We start from the raw sequence: 22,053 nt of genomic DNA, 5'->3' as shown, positions 1-22,053 counted from the left end.
TGTATTGTTTTCATCGAGAAAGTCCATCCACTCCGCTAGAGACATCTTGGTCGTGGAAGGAAAACAAAGTTTGTAGACTTTCCACACTCTTCACGGCATGATTTAATTTGACAGCGAACATTGTTGTTTTCGTTTCGTGCGTGAGCTACACACGATTCGTTCAGCGGTCGCAGGTATTCTGATGTAAGTTTCACATAACTCATTTAAAATCGTGAAATTTGTCAATAATAAAATCTTTTATAGGAAAGCACGATGACCATCCCATCACTAACGTCCCAGCGATTGATTCTACGACTATATCGAGACCTACGTCGGTACGCTTCTCAATTGCAGTTCACCGACCAGGAGTACTTTCTGCAGCGGGTTCGACGTGAATTCGAGCTGAACCGAAACGTGCGCGACCAGAAGGAGATTGAATTCTGTTATAAGGTAATTTAGTTTGTTATACATAACAAAGGGGAAGTTTACGCTTTAATGTTTGATTCCAGCGAGGCAGAGCGTTACTCGACCAGGCACGAGTGATCTAGATCGCTAAACTATGTTCAATTTGATGAGGACATCTGCTCAACTCCGAGCCATCCAAAGACCTTTCCTGCGATTCAAAACCACGATCGACACCTCCAAGGTACCTACCTTGCGCGACGAAGACCTAGAAGAGACATTTGTCCGTGGCAGCGGTCCCGGTGGACAATCGGTTGCCAAAACCAACAACAAAGTGGTCCTCACGCACAAACCGACCGGCTTAGTGATCCAGTGTCACAGTTCAAGGTCGTTGTTCAAAAACCGGGAGGAAGCTCGCCGGCTGCTGATTGCCAAATTGGACGAACTGGAGAACGGCGATCAATCGATGGAGGCTCAGCAGAGGAGGATCGAACAGAAGAAACATTCGGAAGCTACTCGGCGTCAAGTCAAGCGTCAAGAGATGAAGAAAGCGTGGAAGGAAAGGGAGTTCGGACAGCAAGATTGAACATCATCTGTTGTAGATAGATATTAAATAGATTTTGATTAGTTAAAACTCAGACTTACCAAGCATTGAAGTTTCCCAGTTTACTGATCGTTTCTTCTTTTTTGCGCTTCTTTGTCAGCGTAGGGTCCACCCCGCTGGTGGACGCTTCCGGTTCGACTAGCCGCTTCGTTACCTCTTTGTCCAGATACTTGCCCACGCCGGATCGGAACACCTTCAGGGGTTGTGCCCGGGCGGTTTTCTTCTGTTTCTCTTGCGCTTCCCGTTGCACGCGCTCCAGCTCATCCGAGCGTTGTTTGGCCAGCTCTTCGTCCGCCTCCAGGAACGGATCGACGAACACTTGCACACGCTGGATGAAGATGTTTTCGATCGGCCGGTCTCGGTTGTCCACTTCAACCCGTTCCATCTCGGTGAGAACTTCCAGGCCACCGACCAGCTTGCCGAAAATGGTGTGCTTTCCGTCCAGGTGTCGACACGAGCGATATGTTATAAAGCTGAAGAAACAGAAAATCCAGATTATTGATGGTCTTTTGTTTGATGAGAAATTTGCGGTCAAATTTACACAGAATTCAACTTACAACTGCGACCCATTGGTGTTCGGACCCGAGTTGGCCATCGACAGGATTCCGCGCCCGGAGTGCGACAGATTCGGCCGGATTTCGTCGGCAAATTTCTTGCCCCAGATTGACGTTCCACCGTTACCCACCCCTGTCGGATCACCGCCTTGCAGCATGAAATTCCGGATCGATCGATGGAACAAGCATCCATTGTAATACCCAGTCTGGCAATGCTTCAGGAAGTTCTCGCACGTCTTCGGGACCTGATCGCAATACAGCTCCAAATTCAGCGCGCCAAAGTTCGTCAACAGTCTGACGTAGCCCTTTTTCTTAACCCTTTCGTATCGGATCACATCCTCCTCGATAATGGCTGCCTCGTGATTCAACACCGGAACCATCGAAGTGGACGTGAAAGCCGCGGCCACCGCCCCCGTGGAGTAATGGGCCGCGTTGAACTTGTCCGCCACCTTATGCTCCGTGGCCTTCTCTTCCGGAGCTTTGTAATCCTTTTCCAGCTGCGTCAGAATCTCCCTGGTTTCCATCGAAATCGTTTTCAGCCGGCCTTGGGGATCTTTCTTCTCCGCCAGTTCCTCCTCGGTTTGCACCCGCAGATTCTTCTTAATGTGATGGAAGCTACTGATGTTGAACTTCTCCAAATTGGCCGGATCCTGAATCGTGATCAGATCCTTCCTCGTAAATGGCGTATCATCCAGCAGATCCTTCCAATTCTTGGCCTTGACGTTCAGCTGCTCGATAGCTTCGTAGGAAAATACGTTTCCCGTCTTGCCATTGGCCACGATGTGTGAATTTTTAGTAAACGGCTTAAACAGCGTCGGGCAGTGGTACTGCCCATCGTGGTGCTTGCTAAAGTTCAACTTAATCAGCGATTTCCCATCTTGGGGAGCTCCCGTTACCGGGTTCACCTTGAAGTTTTTGATGAAGTCAACGATGGCCTGTAACTCGAACACATTCCCATCCTTGTCGCAGTACGGATGTTCGAAGGGAACCATCGACAGACAGCAGTGATCGAAGGGCAGTCGCTTGAACTTGATCTGCTCGTTTTCGACCGAAGCCGCTTTGTGGCCACCGTAGAACTCGGACCACTCCGTGTACGTCAGGTACCTGTGTGGTGTTGGAAAATTGTCGGTTTAATCGAAAAACTTCCAGTATGCTTGTTTTGGTACTTACATCTTATCTTTCTGGTGCTGTTTTTTACCCATTTTGAAGCAAACTCTTTGAGAATATTAGAAGATTATTTCAATAAAAAGTATTCAAGAATGTTGTTTTCAATTTTCTGCGTTGTTGTTGATACAAACTTCAAACGTCGTCTGACACTGGCAGTCCGAACAAAAACACTGCATGCACGCACACCACGAAAAGTCTACACAAAATGCCAAAAGGGTTCTATATTTCCGGATCAATTCGCCATTTGGGCTTATCCGGCATATCAACATCTCATTGCTTGATTAGTTCTTGAATCTTGCAGAAATTACCGATGGAGAGGCTTCACCCCACCATTTCTTGCCTTTACAAACCTCCGCCTAATTAGATGTCATGCAGAATTTTCCGCTTCATTTGTATGGAAACATCTTTTTTCAGATGGGGAGCTCCTAAACATTCTTTAAAATCATTCCCGACCCCAAAAGTAGTTCCCTAGTCTATAAGGGTCAGACAGACAAATTCATTCTAATGTTAATACATATATAGTGGCTGAAATTGTACTCTTTACAATTTATTATTGTAACAAACCCATAGAAAACATTTCAATTCACTTTAGTCCAATCTGGGACGATTTGTAAAACTCGCCTCGCCTCCCGTACCTTCCTATTCTCGGCGCGTCGTCGTCTTCTTCGGCAGCAGCACGGCGTGGATGTTCGGTGTCACTCCGCCTTGGGCAATAGTGACCCCCTGGAGGATATTCTTCAACTCTTCATCGTTCTGAACGGCAAGCTGCAGATGGCGCGGAATAATGCGGCTCCGTTGGTTGTCCCGAGCGGCGTTTCCGGCCAGTTCCAGTACCTCCGCCACCAGGTACTCCAGCACGGCCGCCAGATAGACGGGCGCACCGCCACCGATTCGGTTCGCGTAGTTACCTCTGTGGAGCGCCCGATGGATGCGTCCCACCGGCATCATCAATCCGGCCCGCTGACTGCGGGTCTTTCGGTTGCTGAGTTTCGTGGTTTTGCTGCTGGAACTACCGGAACTACCGCGACCGGACATGACGAAAACTTACGGGTAAATCGGCTTTAATTATTTGAAAAACAGGAAAAGCTTTTGCGACGTGTATCACAGAGCACAGACAAACACTGATTAGCGATTTGGCGCCAAAGTTTTCGAACGTCCCGGCGTCCCGCCCGACAGCAAGCTTAGTCGGGGTGTCTCAAAAATAATTAATCGATCAAACGTTCCACACGAAAAACCTACACGGAGAAAAATGGATATACTTGTTAGCATAAATAATCTAGGGGCAAGACACTGTGCAAACGAGAGTAACTCTGAGAAAATCTGAGTAACTCTTTTTACCAATGATCGACGAAATTTGTTGAAAAACACCCCTAAAACTGCAAGAAAAGCGAGATATCGGGCAATATTGTTTTGATTTTGCGATAAATCAGGCAACACTAAAGGCCCGAACGCAATGCCGACCGAAACGGAACGGGAACGGAATGCGGTTGTCAAATTTATTTTTGACTTCATGAAAACAGTTCGGATTGCACGCAATGATAAAAACGCGGTAGAAACAGCGGTGTACTAAAAGTACTAAACCGCGTTTTATTTTGAAAATTTTCAAAATCTGCGGTTGCGGAATGCGGTAGCCGATGAGTTTTGTTTTTGTTTACATTTTGCTTGGATGGAATTTTGATTCTGAGGTATGCGAATTTCGGGTTCCGAGAAGCTCATCGTTCCGAGAAAGTTATCGGAATCGAAAGCAGAAAATACCGAAAAAAAAAGTTGATAAATTTTGAAGCATGCTAGTGAGTGGCTAGAGCAAAATTACTATTCCATGAGGGCACATCTGGTAGACAATTCCAGAAAAAGGAAAATACTAAAGAAAGCTGAAAAAGATCAAGAGAAATCCTAGAGGCGAGCTCGAGAATCCGGTGGTAGTCAAATCAGAAGTGCTGTTACTTTGAGACATATGACAAAATCACGAAGAAAGTTTGCTAAAGAGTTTGTTATCTTGAAAAGATCCAGATTCTGAGAGGTACTAGAAAGCTGATTCACACAAAGCTGATTAATATAGCAACAAACTGATTTAGTAGCTAATGTTTGGATGGTAATTATGAGGGGAACGCTGGGAATTATAGGAAACTGGAGATTCCGAGGGCAGCCACAACTAGGGGCAAGACACTGTGCAAACGAGAGTAACTCTGAGAAATTCTGAGTAACTCTTTTCACCAATGATCGACGAAATTCGTTGAAAAACACCCCTAAAACTGCAAGAAAAGCGAGATATCGGGCAATATTGTTTTGATTTTGCGATAAATCAGGCAACACTAAAGCAAAAACGGGAGCAATCCAGAGAATTTCTGAGCAACTCTGTGAAGGAAAATGCACTCTCCAGCACAGTGTCTTGCCCCAAGAGCCACAATCGCGGAAGCTAGTTCGAGACAAACTCTCATAGCTCCCACCACTGAAGCTCCTCCAGCTCGGGAATTCTCCCGGAGTTTCTCAAAAAGTTCCACGTGAATTCCTCCAGGAGTTCCTTAGTCCCTTGAAAATTTCTACAGCAGTTCCTCGGGAATTTCTCTAGGAGTTCCTCAGAAATTCCTCCAGGAGTTCCTCGAGAATTCCTCCTCCAGGAGTTCCTCGGGAACTCATCTAGCAGTACATCGGGAATTTCTCCAAAAGTTCCTGGCGAATTCTTCCAGGAGTTCTTCGGAAATTCCCTCAGAAGTTCGTCGAGAATTTCTCCTCCAGCAGTACCTCAGAAATTTCTCCTCCAGCAGTACCTCGGGAATTTCTCCAAAAGTTCCTTGGAAATTTCTACAGTTGTTTCTTGGGAATTTCTCCAGGAATTCGGGATTTCCTCTAAAACTGCCTCGTGAATTCTTCAGGAGTTCCTCAAAGAGTTCCACGTGATTTCCTTCATGAGATCCTTGAGAATTCCTCGGGAATTCCTCCAGCAGTTCCTTTGGAATTCCTCCAGGAGTTCCTCGGGAATTCATCCAGCAGTACTTCGGGAATTTCTTCAAAAGTTCCTCGAGAATTCCTCCTCCAGAAGTTCCTGAGAAATTCCTCAAGAAGTTTCTCGAAAATTCCTCAAGAAGTTTCTCGGAAATTCCTCCAGGAGTTCCTCGGAAATTCCTCCAGGAGTTCCTCGGAAGTTCAAGGAGCTTCTCGAGAATTCCTCCAGGAAACTCATCCAACAGTACTGCGGGAATTTCTCCAAAAGCTCCAGTAGCTCCACGGGAGTTCTACCAGGAGTTCCTCAGGAATTTCTTATCCCTGTCATTTTTCCAGGAGTTATCTGTTAATGCATCCAGCAGTTCCCAGGATATTTCTCCAGGAGTTTATTGGAAATTCCTTCAAAAGGTTCATGGGAATTCCTTCAGAAATCCCAAAGATCCTCAAGGAGACCCTCGGAAATTTCTCCAAGAGGTCCTCGGAAATTTGTCCAGAAGTTCCATGGAAATTCCTCCAGGAGTTTCTCAGCAATTCCTCAAAGAGTTCCTCGGGAATTTCTCTAAGAATTTCCTAAAGAATTCTTCCTGAATTTCCTTGGGAAATTTTCCGGGAGTTGATCAAGACTTCCTCCAAAAGTTCTTGGAATTGTTCAAGGAAGTCCTCAGAAATTCCTCCGGGAGTTTCTTGAGAATTCTAGGAGTATTATATGAGAATTCTTTGAATAGATCCTCGGAAATTCCTCCAGGAGTTCCTTGGGAATTCTTCCTGGAGATCCTAGGAAATTGCTCCAGGAGCTCAACTAAAATTTCTGGAGGAATTCCCGGAGGAATTTCAGACGAACACCTGGAGCAATTCCCGAGAAAATTACTCCTCGATATCCAGGAATCCGGGAGTTTCTCCGGGGAATCCTTCAGGAATTCCTCCGAAGATTCGGATTCTTCCAGAAAATCCTCCGTGTATTCCTCAGATATTCCTCCGAGAATTGCTCCAGGAATTTCTCCGTGAATCCTTCCGGGGATTCCTCCAGAAATTCCTCCGGGGATTCCTCCGAGGATTGCTCCAAGAATTCTTCCGGGGATTCCTCCAAAAATTCCTCCGGGGATTCCTCCAGCAATTTCTCCGAGGATTCCTCCAGGAACTTCTCCTGATATTCCTCCAGGAATTCCTATGGAAATTCCTCCGGGGATTCCTCCAGGAATTCCTCCTGGGATTCCTCCGAGAATTGCTCCAAGAATTCTTCCGGGGATTCCTCCAAAAATTCCTCCGGGGATTCCTCCAGCAATTCCTTCGGGGATTCCTTCGGGGATTCCTCCAGGAATTCCTATGGAAATTCCTCCGGGGATTCCTCCAGAAATTCCTCCGAGGATTCCTCCAGCAATTCCTCGGAGGATTCCTCCAGGAACTTCTCCTGAAATTCCTCCAGGAATTCCTATGGAAATTCCTCCGGGGATGCCTCCAACAATTCCTCCAGCAATCCCTCCGGGGATTCCTCCTGGAATTCCTATGGGAATTCCTCCGGGGATTCCTCCAGGAATTTCTCCGGGGATTCCTCAAGGAATTCCTCCTGGGATTCCTCCAGGAATTCCTACGGGGATTGCTCCAAGAATTCTTCCAGGGATTCCTACAGAAAATCCTCCGGGGATTCCTCCAGCAATTCCTCCGGGGTTTCCTCCAGGAATTCCTCCGAGGATTCCTCCATGAAAATCTCCGGTGATTCCTCAAGGAATTCCACCGGGGATTCCTCCAGAAATTCCTCCGGGGATTTCTCCAGGAATACCTCCGGGGATTCTTTCGGGAATTCCTCCGGGAATTCCTCCAGGAATTCCTCCGGGTGTTCCTCCAGGAATTCCTCCGGAGATTCCTCCAGGAATTCCTATGGGAATTCCTCCGGGGATTCCTCCGAGGATTCCTCCAGAAATTCATCCGGGGATTCCTCCTGGAATTCCTATGGGAATTCCTCCGGCGGTTCCTCCTTGAATTCCTATGGAAATTCCTCCGGGGATTCCTCCAGGAATTCCTCCTGGGATTCCTCCAGGAATTCCTACGTGGATTGCTCCAAAAATTCTTCCGGGGATTCCTCCAGATATTCCTCCGGAGATTTCTCCAGGACATCCTCCGGATATTCCTCCAGGAATTCCTCCAGGAATTCCTCCGGAGATTCCTCCGGAATCCCTGGAAAATTTTCTGGAGGAATCCCTGAAAGAATTCATGGAGAAATTCCTGGAAGAATTCCTGGAGGAATTACTGGAAGATTTCCTAGAGGAATTCCTGGAAGATTTCCTGGAGGAATTCCTGGAAGAATTCCTGGAGGAATCCCTGCAAGAATTCCTGGAAGAATCCCTGCAAGAATTCCTGGAGAAATCCCTGCAAAAAATCCTGGAGGAATCCCTGAAAGAATTCCTGGAGGAATTTCTTAAAGAATTCCTGGAGAAATTCTTGAAAGAATTCCTGAAGGAATTCCTGAAAGAATTCCTGAAGGAATTCCTGAAAGAATTCCTAGAGGAATTCCTGAAAGAATTCCTAGAGAAAGCCCTGAAAAAAATCCTGAAAGAATTCCTGGAGGAATCCCTGAATGAATTCCTGGAGAAATCCTTGAAAAAAATCCTGCCGGAATCCCCGAAGGACTTCCTGGAGGAATCCCCGAAGGACTTCCTGGAGGAATCCCCGAAGGACTTCCTGGAGGAATCCCCGAAGGACTTCCTGGAGGAATCCCCGAAGGACTTCCTGGAGGAATCCCCGAAGGACTTCCTGGAGGAATCCCCGAAGGACTTCCTGGAGGAATCCCCGAAGGACTTCCTGGAGGAATCCCCGAAGGACTTCCTGGAGGAATCCCCGAAGGACTTCCTGGAGGAATCCCCGAAGGACTTCCTGGAGGAATCCCCGAAGGACTTCCTGGAGGAATCCCCGAAGGACTTCCTGGAGGAATCCCCGAAGGACTTCCTGGAGGAATCCCCGAAGGACTTCCTGGAGGAATCCCCGAAGGACTTCCTGGAGGAATCCCCGAAGGACTTCCTGGAGGAATCCCCGAAGGACTTCCTGGAGGTATCCCCGAAGGACTTCCTGGAGGAATCCCCCGAAGATCTTCCTGGAGGTGTTTTCGTAGAATACTTGGAGGAATTTCCGAGAAACTCCTGCGGATGTTCTTGAGGAACTCCTGGGGGAATTCCCGTGCAATTTCTTTAAGTATTCTTTAATCTACAATCTTTAAGTATTGTTTAATCTACAGCATTAACGATTCAGTTTGCCATTCCGGTACCAAATTATCGTTTCTATTGATGCTGTTCAAGACACTTCTTACTGTCAGTACTGTCACTTCCCGGACAGAAGCTAGATCTGGAGCTAGGGGCAAGACACTGTGCAAACGAGAGTAACTCTGAGAAAATCTGAGTAACTCTTTTTACCAATGATCGACGAAATTTGTTGAAAAACACCCCTAAAACTGCAAGAAAAGCGAGATATCGGGCAATATTGTTTTGATTTTGCGATAAATCAGGCAACACTAAAGCAAAAACGGGAGCAATCCAGAGAAATTCTGAGCAACTCTGTGAAGGAAAATGCACTCTCCAGCACAGTGTCTTGCCCCAAGTAAATAATAATATATTTTTTTCATTTTGTCATTTTAAATTTTGCAATGCATAAAAAGTATGCATAACTTTATATAAAATATGCACTCTGTTGCATTTATGATATTTATATATTTCCGTGAATATCCGAACAAAAATGTTAGTCTTGGGACTTGGAAAAATATTGAAATCGTCAACCGCCATTGTTAAATAGTGGAAAAATAATTTGCGCTGATACATTTTTTGTTTCGCCTCGCGAGTTGCTTGAAATAAGCAAATAACTGCGTTGTGTCCCGATCCACTGGAATCCCACGAGCATCATAGGTCACGATCCTTCCATTTGCAGTAAGTAGAAGTGACATATTTTTGATCATGATTTGAATAGGCTCCTAAAGTCCTATCGGGATTCTTGTTTTAAACCACAATATATGGTTCAAGAGTACATATTTACTCATTTTTTGACGTTTTTATTAACCGTAGTTGAAAATATATAATTTTTATTTTTTTTAGCCTTTTGTCTCGTCCCTGGCTTATAACACATACTTTGAGTGATTTTTTTTCACCGTGTATGTCAGATAGGAACATTTTTGAAATCCCAGTGCGAAAAATGTCGAGCTCAGTCACACAAGGTTGACCTCAAATGTCAAAGTAGAACTATTTACCATTTTTCTTATTTCGAATTTTCTCATTATTCCTTTGTTTTTCAAGTTCGAGTAAAGTACAATTCCGATTAGAATACCATGCTTGATCGTATTAGTCAATATAAGCGAGATTTCGTCTTTGATTTTAGGACCCTATTACCAAATCTGGAGCTCGATTTGAATAGGTCGTATGTACATTTGTCGATATAAAATACGATCAGTTTATTTTGGTAATTGTAGCAATAGGGAAGATATTTTTGAGACTTTTAATGATGGAACGTAAAGCCTGTTTTGTGATGATTCTGCTGTATGTATCAACTTTGTTCAATTTCAACGGTTTTTGCTATAATAAGCGAATCCAACTGATCGAATTTTTAATCGACAAAAGTACATACGACCTTTTCAAATCGAGCTCCAGAAATAGTTGTACATTCGCTACAGAATTCATCATCTTCGGAAGGATATTTTCAAAGACGTATTCACCCAGCGGATCCGGAGACCATCGCGGGAAATGTAAATGGCATAATATAGCGCATTTAGTTCACCACTGGACTATCGCACTAGTTTTCACGAGTGCGAAAACGCTAATAAAAGTGCGCGATTGCATCAAATCAACTCGGTGTCTTCAGAGCACTTGTTCTCCATAGATTGAAGAAATAGTGCGCCGAAGACATCAACCTGATTTGATGCAATCGCGCACTTTTATTTACGTTTTCGCACTTATAAAGTCGCAGTTCGCAGTCCAGTAGTGAACTAAATGCGGTATATTCATCAGTGGAGGAATCACGACGTCGACGGACATCACCGTCGTGATGGAACTATGACGGCGACGGAACTACGACGAAAGTGGAGAAGACAGCGATCATATCTCCTGCGAGTGTTTTAGATATAAGAATGTCGGCTCCAGCTGATTATCAGTGAAGTATTTATATTGTATTATGTTGATTAACTTAAGTGAGAAATAAAATCCAGCTTTCCATTTTTACCATAATGGCGGATGCTATAAAAAAAATGACAAGAACTGTGCCCTGCGCACTGAACTGAAATTTTAAAACAAATTCTCAGTAAACCTTGAGTTTGCCAAAATGTGTTTGTTGATTTTGATGTCACCTAACCAACCGCTGATTTATAAAAGATTCAAAACGGCGATACCGAAGGATTTTCAATTTAATTGCTATTTTAGCTCTGTTAGTTAATTGGATTTTTATTTTAGGTTTAATGTAACTGAAGATGAATCAGGATCATTGCCCGATGGAATAATTTTTGATGAGATGGAGTCAGAAACGTGCATTTTCATCGGTCTCCGGTCTGTGCAGCGATTTTTATTTTGAAGCCCAGAATTTCTCCTTAAAAATACTCATAAATTACTAATCAACAAAAATCTCCTCAAATCTATTTTGAATCATAAAAAATAACACAAGTTCTTACCAGACCTCCTAAAAACACATATGTATCGAAAAATAACAAGATTCTTCTCTTAGATGCCTACTGATTGTCATCTAAACTACCAGGAAGTCTTACTCGGTACATTTTTCCGTGGTTGGAAAGCTGGTTTGGTTGTTTTCGGCACCAGAACTAACAAATATTTCGGCAGGCACCGATTGTCGATTCAAACCCCCAGGGTGTACAGGTACATATTTGCAGAATTTACGGGTTTGAGCCTCTGAAGATCACGGAAGACATTTCCATACTGGGGTATGAACAGAGAGGAAATGTACTTCGATGGGTGTGTAAATAGTGAACGGGTACTGACCTCAACTGAGAGGCCTAGATGGCAGGCAGGACGGGGTGGCGGGGGGATGGTTATTTCTGTCTTTAATTAACTGAAAAGGGCAGCCTGAAGTGCTATTCTCATTACCCCGGACCGCGACCGGGTCAAGCCCCAGCCGAGCCATGGCTAGACCCGTGGCATAGATTTCTTTCCAACGAAAGCAATCACTCTGCGTGCTCGACCCGGTCCCGATTCTACGTAATAAGAATAGACCATTAATGATTCAAATACCCAAACTAATTTTTCCCGTCGTATATCCGAAGCCTACATCTATAAACGTTCTTTGGTTTGCCAGCCATAACATTCTCGGTAAGCAGCGTTGGGTCACCAGATCCTTTGTAGTTATTCAAGCCAAATGAATGCCAGGATGAACCGTGATGGCCTGCAAACTGAAAACTGCATACGGATGGGTTTTGTAAGTGGTAGAGGATAGTAAAGTTAAACATTAACGCTAACACGACATGCTTGGAAAATGAAATCAATTTATTTAGGATTGTTGAAGGTAAGTGGGTTGAGTTCATCAGTTTTAGGAATGCGAATATTGAAACCGAAGCAACATTTCCTGAAATAAAAAAAAATATCGGAAATAATCTTGGGAATATTAGAATTTAAAAATTCTGCGAAAAATCACCTCTGACAGCAAACAACAAAACGGTTATTTTTAGAAAGCGCAGCTTGCTGAGAATATTTTCTCTAATTTCAGTTCAGTGTGGGGCACAGTTCTTGTCAAACATTTTTATAGCATCCGCCATTATGGCGAGCGTGGAAAGCTGGATAAAGTTTTGTTTTTCTTTTTTATGATGCTAAAAGTTTTGTTTTGTTCTTTTCTGTTTTGCTTATTTAAAAACAACAAAAATCAAATATGCATCGACAAATATGTTTGACATATGCATTCCAAGGCAAAACACCAATGTATGCATTGAGTGAATAACCACAAAAATATGCATTCCAAAGGGTGGGCAGATCGAATATGGTTTTAGTAAAGATTTTATACATTTTAGCATTTTCCAATCTCTCCGTGTAGGGGCAAGACAGATCTAAAGCGGGCCCCAGACGACAGAAGTATTGTCAATATTTTTCTTGTCAATAATGTTCACCTAGATGTTCACCAAGTCCGAGCCGGGTTACCCACACTGAATCGCTCCACACAAAAATCGAAATTTGTTTATGATGCCGATCGAAACAAATGACGGCGGCTCGCACAAAACATGCTTCGGTTCCCCTGATAAAAAATATCATAAAAATACGATAAATTTTATTGTTACAACCTAGGGGCAAGACACTGTGCAAACGCGAGTAACTCTGAGAAATTCTGAGTACAGTAGACGTTCGGTCGGTGCAAACGGTTAACTGCAATGCTTTTTAACTGCAAGTCCGGTAAGTGCAACAAATTTGCAGTTATCGCACCGCCAAACGTCAAAATGGTGCGCCATGTTAGCCCAAATGAACAGTCGGATCACATTCACGGTTATTTTTTGTCGTTTGACAACTTGTTGACATCTGTCAGTCGTTGCAGTTACCGAATTTCGTTCGCTAAGTGAAACGTAAACATGTTGCAGTTATCGAACGTCTACTGTAACTCTTTTCACCAATGATCGACGAAATTCCTTGAAAAACACCCCTAAAACTGCAAGAAAAGCGAGATATCGGGCAACATTGTTTTGATTTGCCCCAAGGGCAGGACACTGTGCTGGAGAGTACATTTCCCTTCACAGAGTTGCTCAGAATCTTGGAGCAAGACACTGTGCTGGAGAGTACATTTTCCTTCACAGAGTTGCTCAGAATTTCTCCAGATTGCTCCCGTTTTGCTTGAGTATTGCCTGATACTATCGCAAAAACAAAACAATGTTGCCCGATATCCCGCTTTTCTAGCAGTTTTAGGGGTGTTTTTCGACAAATTTCGTCGATCATTGGTAAAAAGAGTTACTCAGAATAGGGTCCTAAAATTAAAGACGAAATCTCGCTTATATTGGCTAATACGATCAAGCATGGTATTCTAATCGGAATAGGCTCCTAAAGTCCTATCGGGATTCTTGTTTTAAACCACAATATATGGTTCAAGAGTACATATTTACTCAATTTTTAACGTTTTTATTAACCGTAGTTGAAAATATATAATTTTTATTTTTTTAGCCTTTTGTCTCGTCCCTAGCTTATAACACAAACTTTGAGTGATTTTTTTCACCGTGTATGTCAGATAGGAACATTTTTGTAATCCCAGTGCGAAAAATGTTGAGCTCAGTCACACAAGGTTGACCTCAAATGTCAAAGTAGAACTATTTACCATTTTACTTATTTCAAATTTTCTCATTATTCCTTTGTTTTTCAAGTTCGAGTAAAGTACAATAGGGTCCTAAAATTAAAGACGAAATCTCGCTTATATTGGCTAATACGATCAAGCATGGTATTCTAATCGGAATTGTACTTTACTCGAACTTGAAAAACAAAGGAATAATGAGAAAATTTGAAATAAGTAAAATGGTAAATAGTTCTACTTTGACATTTGAGGTCAACCTTGTGTGACTGAGCTCAACATTTTTCGCACTGGGATTACAAAAATGTTCCTATCTGACATACACGGTGAAAAAAATCACTCAAAGTTTGTGTTATAAGCTAGGGACGAGACAAAAGGCTAAAAAAATAAAAATTATATATTTTCAACTACGGTTAATAAAAACGTTAAAAATTGAGTAAATATGTACTCTTGAACCATATACAGTCGGAACCCGCTGGTTGAGCCACAACCTCCACCCAACCAACGAATTCGATTCGCTAGTTGGGTGAAGTGACAGCAGCACAAGGGGCGTGCGCATTGTTTTTTTTTTAAATCATGTTTAGGTTGGCAGTGAAAAGTAGAATGTTTCAATTTGTTTTACATTTAGAGCAAAACTAATACGTTTTGCAAGATACATATATAGCTAATGCGAGAAATAATTATTTTCACCAAGGGGTAGTCACTCTACACAGTGTGCCTTGGGCACACCAGGCACACCAGTGGCACCGGGTGGCACAGATGCCATAATGACGGATGCTATAAATAAATTTGACAATATATGTGCCAATCCCAGCAAACCTTGATTCCGAAGTAAATAAATTATCTGTCATCATCAGAATTTTCAGGTTGATTGATTTGTATGTATCAATTTTAATTATATTATTTCTTATTCAAGGCTAATGGCGTTTGGACGCAGAAATGAACCTAAGGCAGCTTTCGTGGTTAGCTTACATTACTGATAACTTTGAAAGCAATGAAAGTTAGTCCCTCTGGTTTCCTCTATCATCCCCATTTGTAGATTTTTAAATGCATTGTTTAATCTACAGCATTAACGATTCAGTTTGCCATTCCGGTACCAAATTATCGTTTCTATTGATGCTGTTCAAGACACTTCTTACTGTCAGTACTGTCACTTCCCGGACAGAAGCTAGATCTGGAGCTAGGGGCAAGACACTGTGCAAACGAGAGTAACTCTGAGAAAATCTGAGTAACTCTTTTTACCAATGATCGACGAAATTTGTTGAAAAACACCCCTAAAACTGCAAGAAAAGCGAGATATCGGGCAATATTGTTTTGATTTTGCGATAAATCAGGCAACACTAAAGCAAAAACGGGAGCAATCCAGAGAAATTCTGAGCAACTCTGTGAAGGAAAATGCACTCTCCAGCACAGTGTCTTGCCCCAAGATCTGGAGGCCCTCATTGCGCTTATCGGTTTCGTTCTTAAGCGGTCCAGCATTCGATTTACGTACAAGCCTTAAACCAGCCATCTCAATCCATTCCAAAAGCAGGCAAGCTAGACGTCCATCTACACTAGACCTTCCCTGCTCTGCAGGTCCAACCAATCCAGGCAATACAAAGACAACGTTCCGATTACGGTGTGAAATATTTTGAACGTTCATAATCGAAAAGTAGTTAGATCATGTAAACCCGGGACAACTAATAAATTGTTCAAAAGTTTTGTTTTTATAAGTAAAAATACAACATAAGATGAATTCTTTAAATTTTCCAAAAGAAACATTCCAAAAACTCAGACCGGAAGGCTGGAGCTTGTGCAGCTCTTCTCGCTGGGATTGAACTTTTGGGATGTTACAGCGATGCCGTTTTATTTGTGGTCTTTCATTCTCACTTGGTGAATCCTGCTGGATAGTGCTAGGCCAGGAAAACATTGGAAATCTTTGTAAAATCTTGGGTATTTCTTCGCTACAGAATCCAGTTTTGGAAGACAAGCTTATCGCGGAAGTTGCGAGGACGAGTTGAACAATAGTAAAATCGGGTGTTAGGTTCAATCCTGTGCTTGCGTCAATATATGTAAGTCCAAATGCCATTAACCTAAAATTAGAAAGAATACAATTAGCAAGTTCTCTTCGAATTTGAAAAAAATATCCTGCACGTATTTTCGTTGACAGTTTAGGAAAAAGCAAAAACAATTAAGTACTATAAATTCCACGGTTGCTAAGAACAAAATGCCAGTGCGGCGCCGCTTTTTTATAGCAGTCACCATAATACATTTTGGAGCCTCGGCACCTCAGCACCTCGGCACACTAAGGCACACCAGTGCACACTGCTAGGCACCGTTGGCACAAATAAAATGTGTAGAGTGACTACCCCTTGATTTTCACCCATTTTTAGTCGGTGAAGTGAAAATATAGACCAAAATGCAACACAAAACGCTTTCAATGATCGACAAAATAAAGATTGCCGATGTTTTGCATTTGTTTCGAAGTAATTGTACATATTGTTTTTTTTAAAGAAATATGAAATAGAAATTCTTCTCGATTATCAGTAAAGTCTAGATTGAGTTTAAATAAGGGCGCCCTTATTTAAACTCAATCTAGAAGTTTAAGAAACCAAAAACTCATTAGCTCGCCCCTCGGAATTACAGATTGGTTGTCATTTTCAGTTTGACATTGAATTGGCTTCTTTAACGGTGTTGAGATAATTCGATATTCTGAATCTGCATGTCAAACTGAGCCGAAATCCAAATTTTCATGAATTTTGGAGCCCGGGAACCTATTTAAAAATCAATTTGAAGTTTGTATGGGAGCGATTTGTCGAATCACCCCTCGTCGCAGTTTGTACTGGGCGGAGCTGTCAAACAGTTGCCCACCTGTCAAAAGATGATTTCAAAAAATCTCTTTGAAATTGATTTTAGGTATCAAAACAAAGTACTAAAAATCTGAAAAAAATCATAGTGACTCAGAAAAATGTGCTCTTTCATATAAAATCAAAAAATCGATACATTTTTCAAAATTCAAAAACCCAATTATGACATCCAGGTGCTTTTTAGTTGGGTGACCGCTCAACTAACGGAGCCCCAACTAAAAAGCCACCCAACTATTAAGCCCCCAACCAGCGAGTCATGACTGTATTGTGGTTTAAAACAAGAATCCCGATAGGACTTTAGGAGCCTATTACAAAACAGATATAACCATTTTTTCATGGGTAGACACAATTAATAGTTCATATAAGCACAGACAAACAGACGTCACACTCTGATAATTCCTTGGGGCAAGACACTGTGCTGGAGAGTAAATTTTCCGTCACAAAGTTGCTCAGAATTCCTCCGGATTGCTCGCGTTTTTACATGGGTGTTGCCTGATTTATCGCAAAATCAAAACAATATTGCCCGATATCTCGCTATTCTTGCAGTTTTAGGGGTGTTTTCAACAAATTTCGTCGATCATTGGTGAAAACATTTACTCAGAATTTCTCAGAGTTACTCTCGTTTGCACCTGTTTGCACAGTGTCTTGCCCCATAATTCCCATCGTACACCGATTTACCGGTCTTTTTCAAAATTGGATAGTTGGCCAACTGCCCAACCGTGGCGCTCGCATCGTTTTTGTTCGAGTTTGACGTTTGCTCACTACCGCCACCTAGTTGGTGGTCAGCCAAACATAGTCAGTTTAGCATTGGGCGAATATGTTTCCGTGACTATGATTTGAATCGAAAAATGTTCGAAGTGTTACGTCTGTTTGTCTGTGATATAAGGTCCTTAGATTTTATGCTAGGAGCGAGACATTGTGCAAACGAGAGCAACTCTTAGAGATTCTGAGTTACCTTTTTTGTCGATGATCGACGAAATTTGGTTGAAAGACATCCCTAAAACTGCAATTTTCATTCAGCACACGCAACACTGCAGGTATCCACTTACACGCTTAGGTCAGTTTACCCAAATATGAGTAAAGTTTACCCATAATCGCCGAAAAGTGCACAACCTCATTTTATGGGTAAAGCCCCATTACCCATATTTGAGTAATGGGGATATATGAAACATATAGGTAATATTTACCCATATATAAATATTTGATTTTGGTTAAATTTTACGCATATTTGAGTAAATGTTTTCTATCTGAAATTTATGCTTATTTAATTTTTATTATTCAAATAAATTTAAAAAATGCGCGGAGAAAATAAATTAAAAAGAAACAAGAAGCTTTATTCTAATTTTCAGCACGAATACATATAAATACAGCAATAGAAAAAAAAATATTGATTCGATAAAATTGCGCGCCCGCTCGCATCAGTGCTGTGGTCAATCCTCCTCGTACCTAGCCTAGTACATCGGATGAGGTGGGTCTCGGGATGGTGGCGAAGATCTCACGATATACGACGCTGCGGCGGAATGCCATCGCGTGGAATCGGAGCCAACGGGAAGATGTCTTAGACACAACGGCCGGTTGGTGTGCGTGCACTTCGTTGTTCCATGAGGACAGCGTCGAAGTTGCGAATATTCCGACTGAACGTTGGCAACGGTGGTACTGGGTACGAAAAACATCTCATTGTGTATCTTTCGCTTTAGGGGTCCTGACGCCGGATGTCCCTTTCCTTGCTGCGATCGACGGTCAACGTAAATATTATCTGAAAAAAAAACATAGGTGGTTAAGTCCACAAAATTTCCCTCTCGGTAAGAAATTAGTCTATGGTAAGACCCTAAGCTGTAACACTCACCTCTCGGATGATCCTAACCGGAACGTTCTTTCAAAATCCATTGCCGGGCAGCGGCGGCCGCTGTTCCGTGTAATTCTTCCGTCGATGATCATGGCGGACTTGCGAATTCCTCCTTCCAGCCACTGCTTTTAACAAACTACTTATCGCGACTGACAGGAAAATTTTCATCCAAATATGGGTAAACCACGTTTACCCATATTTGAGTTAACTCACTTTACCAACAATATGAGTATTGTTTACCGCTTTTTCTCAGTATGTTTTACCCATAATATGGGTAATGAATATGAAACCCAAATATGGGTAAATCAACTACTCATTTATGGGTAAACTGATCTTAGCGTGTATCCGCGAACGGTAATGGCGGCGGCGGGCATAACCTCGGGCATAACCAACCGATTCGAATATTGACGTTTCTTGGGGATCGCAATCGGTTGGCGCCACCGATCGGTGGGTGAAGGGGTGAGGAGGAGATTGAAACTGTTTTGACTTTCCCCCAAGAAACGTCATCATCCGAACCGGTTAGTTATGCCCGCCGCCGCCATTACCGCTCGCGGATAAGTGGATATATCTACAGACATTGTTTCCAGATCAAACTTTGGTAAAAATGAGAGAAAATCTGAGGAACTGTGAGGAATTTTGAACAACACTTCGAACACACATTTTCTCTCGTTAGATCTGTCTTTCCCCTGATTCGACCTTTTCAAATCGAACGCCCAACCCCAGCTAACCCCAATTGGCCTGTGAGGTTAAGTTTTGCGAAATTCCATTTCGTATTTTAGTGATTGAGTCGTTTCAGATAAAATTTAATGTGGGATCGGGGTAGAAAAATTCATTTTATCGATAAATTTACCAAAAAAATAATGATTAAACTGATGGGGAACTGGTATTTCCCTTCCAAACTTCCAAATTTTCACGACATAACCTCTACTTTTAATCGCCAATCGCCCAATCTGAAATTAATCGACTATTCAAGATTTTTGGACACCCCTTATTATTTTGATTAAATAACGCCAGCGAAAGGCCGATGCGCGTCGTGTTTTGAAGGCGGGATTATTCCAGTCTACCACGCGCCACGCGGTTGCACGTGACGCCGACGCAGCAAACGCACAGCAGGCACGCCCGAGCGAGCAGTGCATCAGTCAAGTTTCAACGATGGCGGCGAAAGGAAGTGCAAAATCCCCAAAATCTAGTGCATCAGCAGCAGCGGGTGAAAAACTGACGGACAAACCGCGCAAGTCCGTCTCCAGCAAGGACGATCGGAAGAAGGCCAAACGATCCGGCGGGGGCCGCCGCAGGAAGCAATCCTACAACACGCACATTTACCGAGTGCTTCGGTCGATTCATCCGGAGTCCGGAATTTCCTCGAGGGCCATGAGCATTATGAACAGCTTCATGGGGGACATTTTCGAGCGAATTGCCACCGAAGCGTCCCGTTTGACCAAAATCAACCGGAAGATGACGATGCAATCGCGCGAAATCCAAACCGCCGTGCGCTTGCTGCTGCCGGGTGAGCTTGCGAAACATGCCGTCTCGGAAGGCACCAAAGCGGTTACGATGTACACGAGCACACTGAAGTAGGAGGGGCGAGATCCGGAGAGCGTACGCTGGAGCCCAGGAAGGATCCTTTTCAGGGCCCTGAGATGATTTTTTTAGAGTTGTAAAGAACGATCATTGTACGGATTTGTTTTGAATAAATACGAGTGTCAGTGATTGAATTCCTACAACCCCATTGTTTTCTTCAAAAAATCGAAAATAAAACTTAGACCACAATTTGGCAACCTCTGATTTTCTCAGGGAGACCCTTGCGCCTGAGGGCTTCCCACATGTTTCCGTGATTGAAACGATCGAAAGCTTTTGCGTAATCAATGAACACCAGATAGACTCTTGGCACAGATTGTGGTAACATGATGCCCCGCCAATAGCGCCAGTCACACGATGCATATATTGATCAATAGTTGACCGTTTTATGGAAACATTGAATGTATATTATTGTTCGAAAATAGATTGATATCAATCATTCAACTTTTCCCCTATCTTCCGTTTGATCAACCACGCAGCAATATTTCCCCTCCATAGCGCATTTTACTTCAATTTTCTCTACAATATTTCCCCACCTTCAAAATTGTTACATCAATCCTCTCGAAGATTGCTCAAACCATGGGTCAAATTATTCCGACAACCTCAAACAACCAGACACAGCATAAACACCTTTCAGTAGTAATTTTGTAATTTTCCCATGGGCTGTCTAAAAACTTTTCGTCGAAGAAAACATATGTACAATACATTCCTGATCAAAAGTTTAGGGTCACCCCCTCAAAAACATGTCATTTTTAGGCCCATATCTCCGCCAATTTGCGCCCGATTTCAAAACCATAGGTCTCATTCAAAAGATAATAAGTCAAAGAAACTTTGAACATGATTCAGGTGAAACTTTCACAAAAATGTTTGTATGTAAACTTAACCCAAAGTTGCCAAATGTTCTAATAAATAAACATGAACTTACGGCAGTGTCGCTAGAAAATGGGTCCACAAATTTTATGATGAGAGCGGTACATAATATAACCTATTTTCTATTAGCTTTCAACTGATTTTTGCCAAACTTGGCTAAAAATCCAGAAAAAAAGTTATTAAATAAATTACTTCTTGATGCTATTGACCAAAAGTTTGGGGCCACCACTCCTCAAGATGATGTATCAGCAGGATCAGCCAAAAGTTTGGAGTCGTAAAACAAGTGATTTGGTGATATCTTCGTTATCTTTAGTTCAATTTCAATTTGTTTTGGATCATTTCAAAGAAAATAACTAAATTGACGTATTCAACGATTTTTATATATAAAAATGTTATGTGAAGTTAACACATTTCACCACATTGCAAAAAATAAGGCAATTTTACATTATGTTTTAGAATCTAAATTTAAAAAAATATGTGTGGTTCAATGTCTTTGTAGTAAGTACCATTTGTTATGTTTCAAATAAGCCAAGCAGAATTAAAAATGAACGAAAGATGGCAAAGATATCAACAAATCACTTTTTTATGTTTTACGAAAGTGATCGCAAACTTTTGGCCGATACATCATTTTGAGGGGTGACCACAAACTTTTGGTCAATGACATCAAAATTTAATTTACTTAAAACTTTTTTTCAAGTTTTTTTAGTTAAGTTCGGTAAAAAGCGATTGAAAGCTGATAGAAAATAGGTTATATTACCGCTCTCATCATAAAATTATGTCGACCCAATTTCCAGCGACGCTGCCATAAGTTTTTATTCATTTATTGGCATTATTGGCATTGGGATCGGTAGGACTGAAAACCAACCCCGCACCCACCGACGACGACGCATTGATTCAATAAAAGGCTTTGCTTTGCGAGCTGTGTACGAATGCTAAGCATGCACGGACACTTGCTTTTTTCTCTCTTTATGCATTAACTTCTCTCATACTGCCGCACGGAAAGATCGATGTACACAGAGCAAGGAGTAACTTTCA

General features: G+C 42.4%; 5 protein-coding genes across 6 annotated transcripts; 3 read left to right on the top strand and 2 right to left on the bottom strand.

Annotated features, from left to right (window-relative positions):
* The first annotated feature begins 104 nt into the window (after positions 1-104).
* On the top strand, positions 105-1,015 carry LOC134284275 (mitochondrial ribosome and complex I assembly factor AltMIEF1). Of its 2 annotated transcripts, none has more exons than XM_062843019.1 (3): positions 105-183; positions 244-429; positions 489-1,015. In XM_062843019.1, the coding sequence occupies exons 2-3, from the start codon at positions 253-255 to the stop codon at positions 525-527; spliced, it is 216 nt and encodes a 71-aa protein (XP_062699003.1). In that variant the 5' UTR covers positions 105-183; positions 244-252; the 3' UTR covers positions 528-1,015. The 2 variants fall into 2 exon arrangements, with proteins under 2 accessions (XP_062699003.1, XP_062699004.1); XM_062843020.1 differs by having other exon boundaries at positions 112-173.
* LOC134284273 (mitochondrial translation release factor in rescue) lies at positions 539-1,015 on the top strand. Its single transcript, XM_062843017.1, has one exon. The coding sequence runs from the start codon at positions 539-541 to the stop codon at positions 965-967; it is 429 nt and encodes a 142-aa protein (XP_062699001.1). The 3' UTR covers positions 968-1,015.
* Positions 976-2,866, bottom strand: LOC134284272 (RING-type E3 ubiquitin-protein ligase PPIL2). Its single transcript, XM_062843016.1, has 3 exons — positions 2,710-2,866; positions 1,543-2,643; positions 976-1,458 (listed from the first exon to the last, which is right to left on the bottom strand). Exons 1-3 carry the CDS (start codon positions 2,739-2,741, stop codon positions 1,023-1,025), a joined length of 1,569 nt encoding a protein of 522 aa, XP_062699000.1. The 5' UTR covers positions 2,742-2,866; the 3' UTR covers positions 976-1,022.
* A 291-nt stretch (positions 2,867-3,157) lies between these two features.
* On the bottom strand, positions 3,158-3,873 carry LOC134284274 (late histone H2A.2.2-like). The gene has a single exon (XM_062843018.1). The coding sequence runs from the start codon at positions 3,739-3,741 to the stop codon at positions 3,346-3,348; it is 396 nt and encodes a 131-aa protein (XP_062699002.1). The 5' UTR covers positions 3,742-3,873; the 3' UTR covers positions 3,158-3,345.
* A 15,779-nt stretch (positions 3,874-19,652) lies between these two features.
* Positions 19,653-20,294, top strand: LOC134291608 (late histone H2B.L4-like). Its single transcript, XM_062859572.1, has one exon. It carries the CDS (start codon positions 19,723-19,725, stop codon positions 20,146-20,148), a length of 426 nt encoding a protein of 141 aa, XP_062715556.1. The 5' UTR covers positions 19,653-19,722; the 3' UTR covers positions 20,149-20,294.
* The last annotated feature ends 1,759 nt before the right edge of the window (positions 20,295-22,053 follow it).

Source organism: Aedes albopictus, chromosome 3 (assembly GCF_035046485.1).
Source record: "Aedes albopictus strain Foshan chromosome 3, AalbF5, whole genome shotgun sequence".
NCBI lineage: Eukaryota > Metazoa > Arthropoda > Insecta > Diptera > Culicidae > Aedes > Aedes albopictus.
This window is presented reverse-complemented; position numbering and strand designations above follow the sequence as displayed.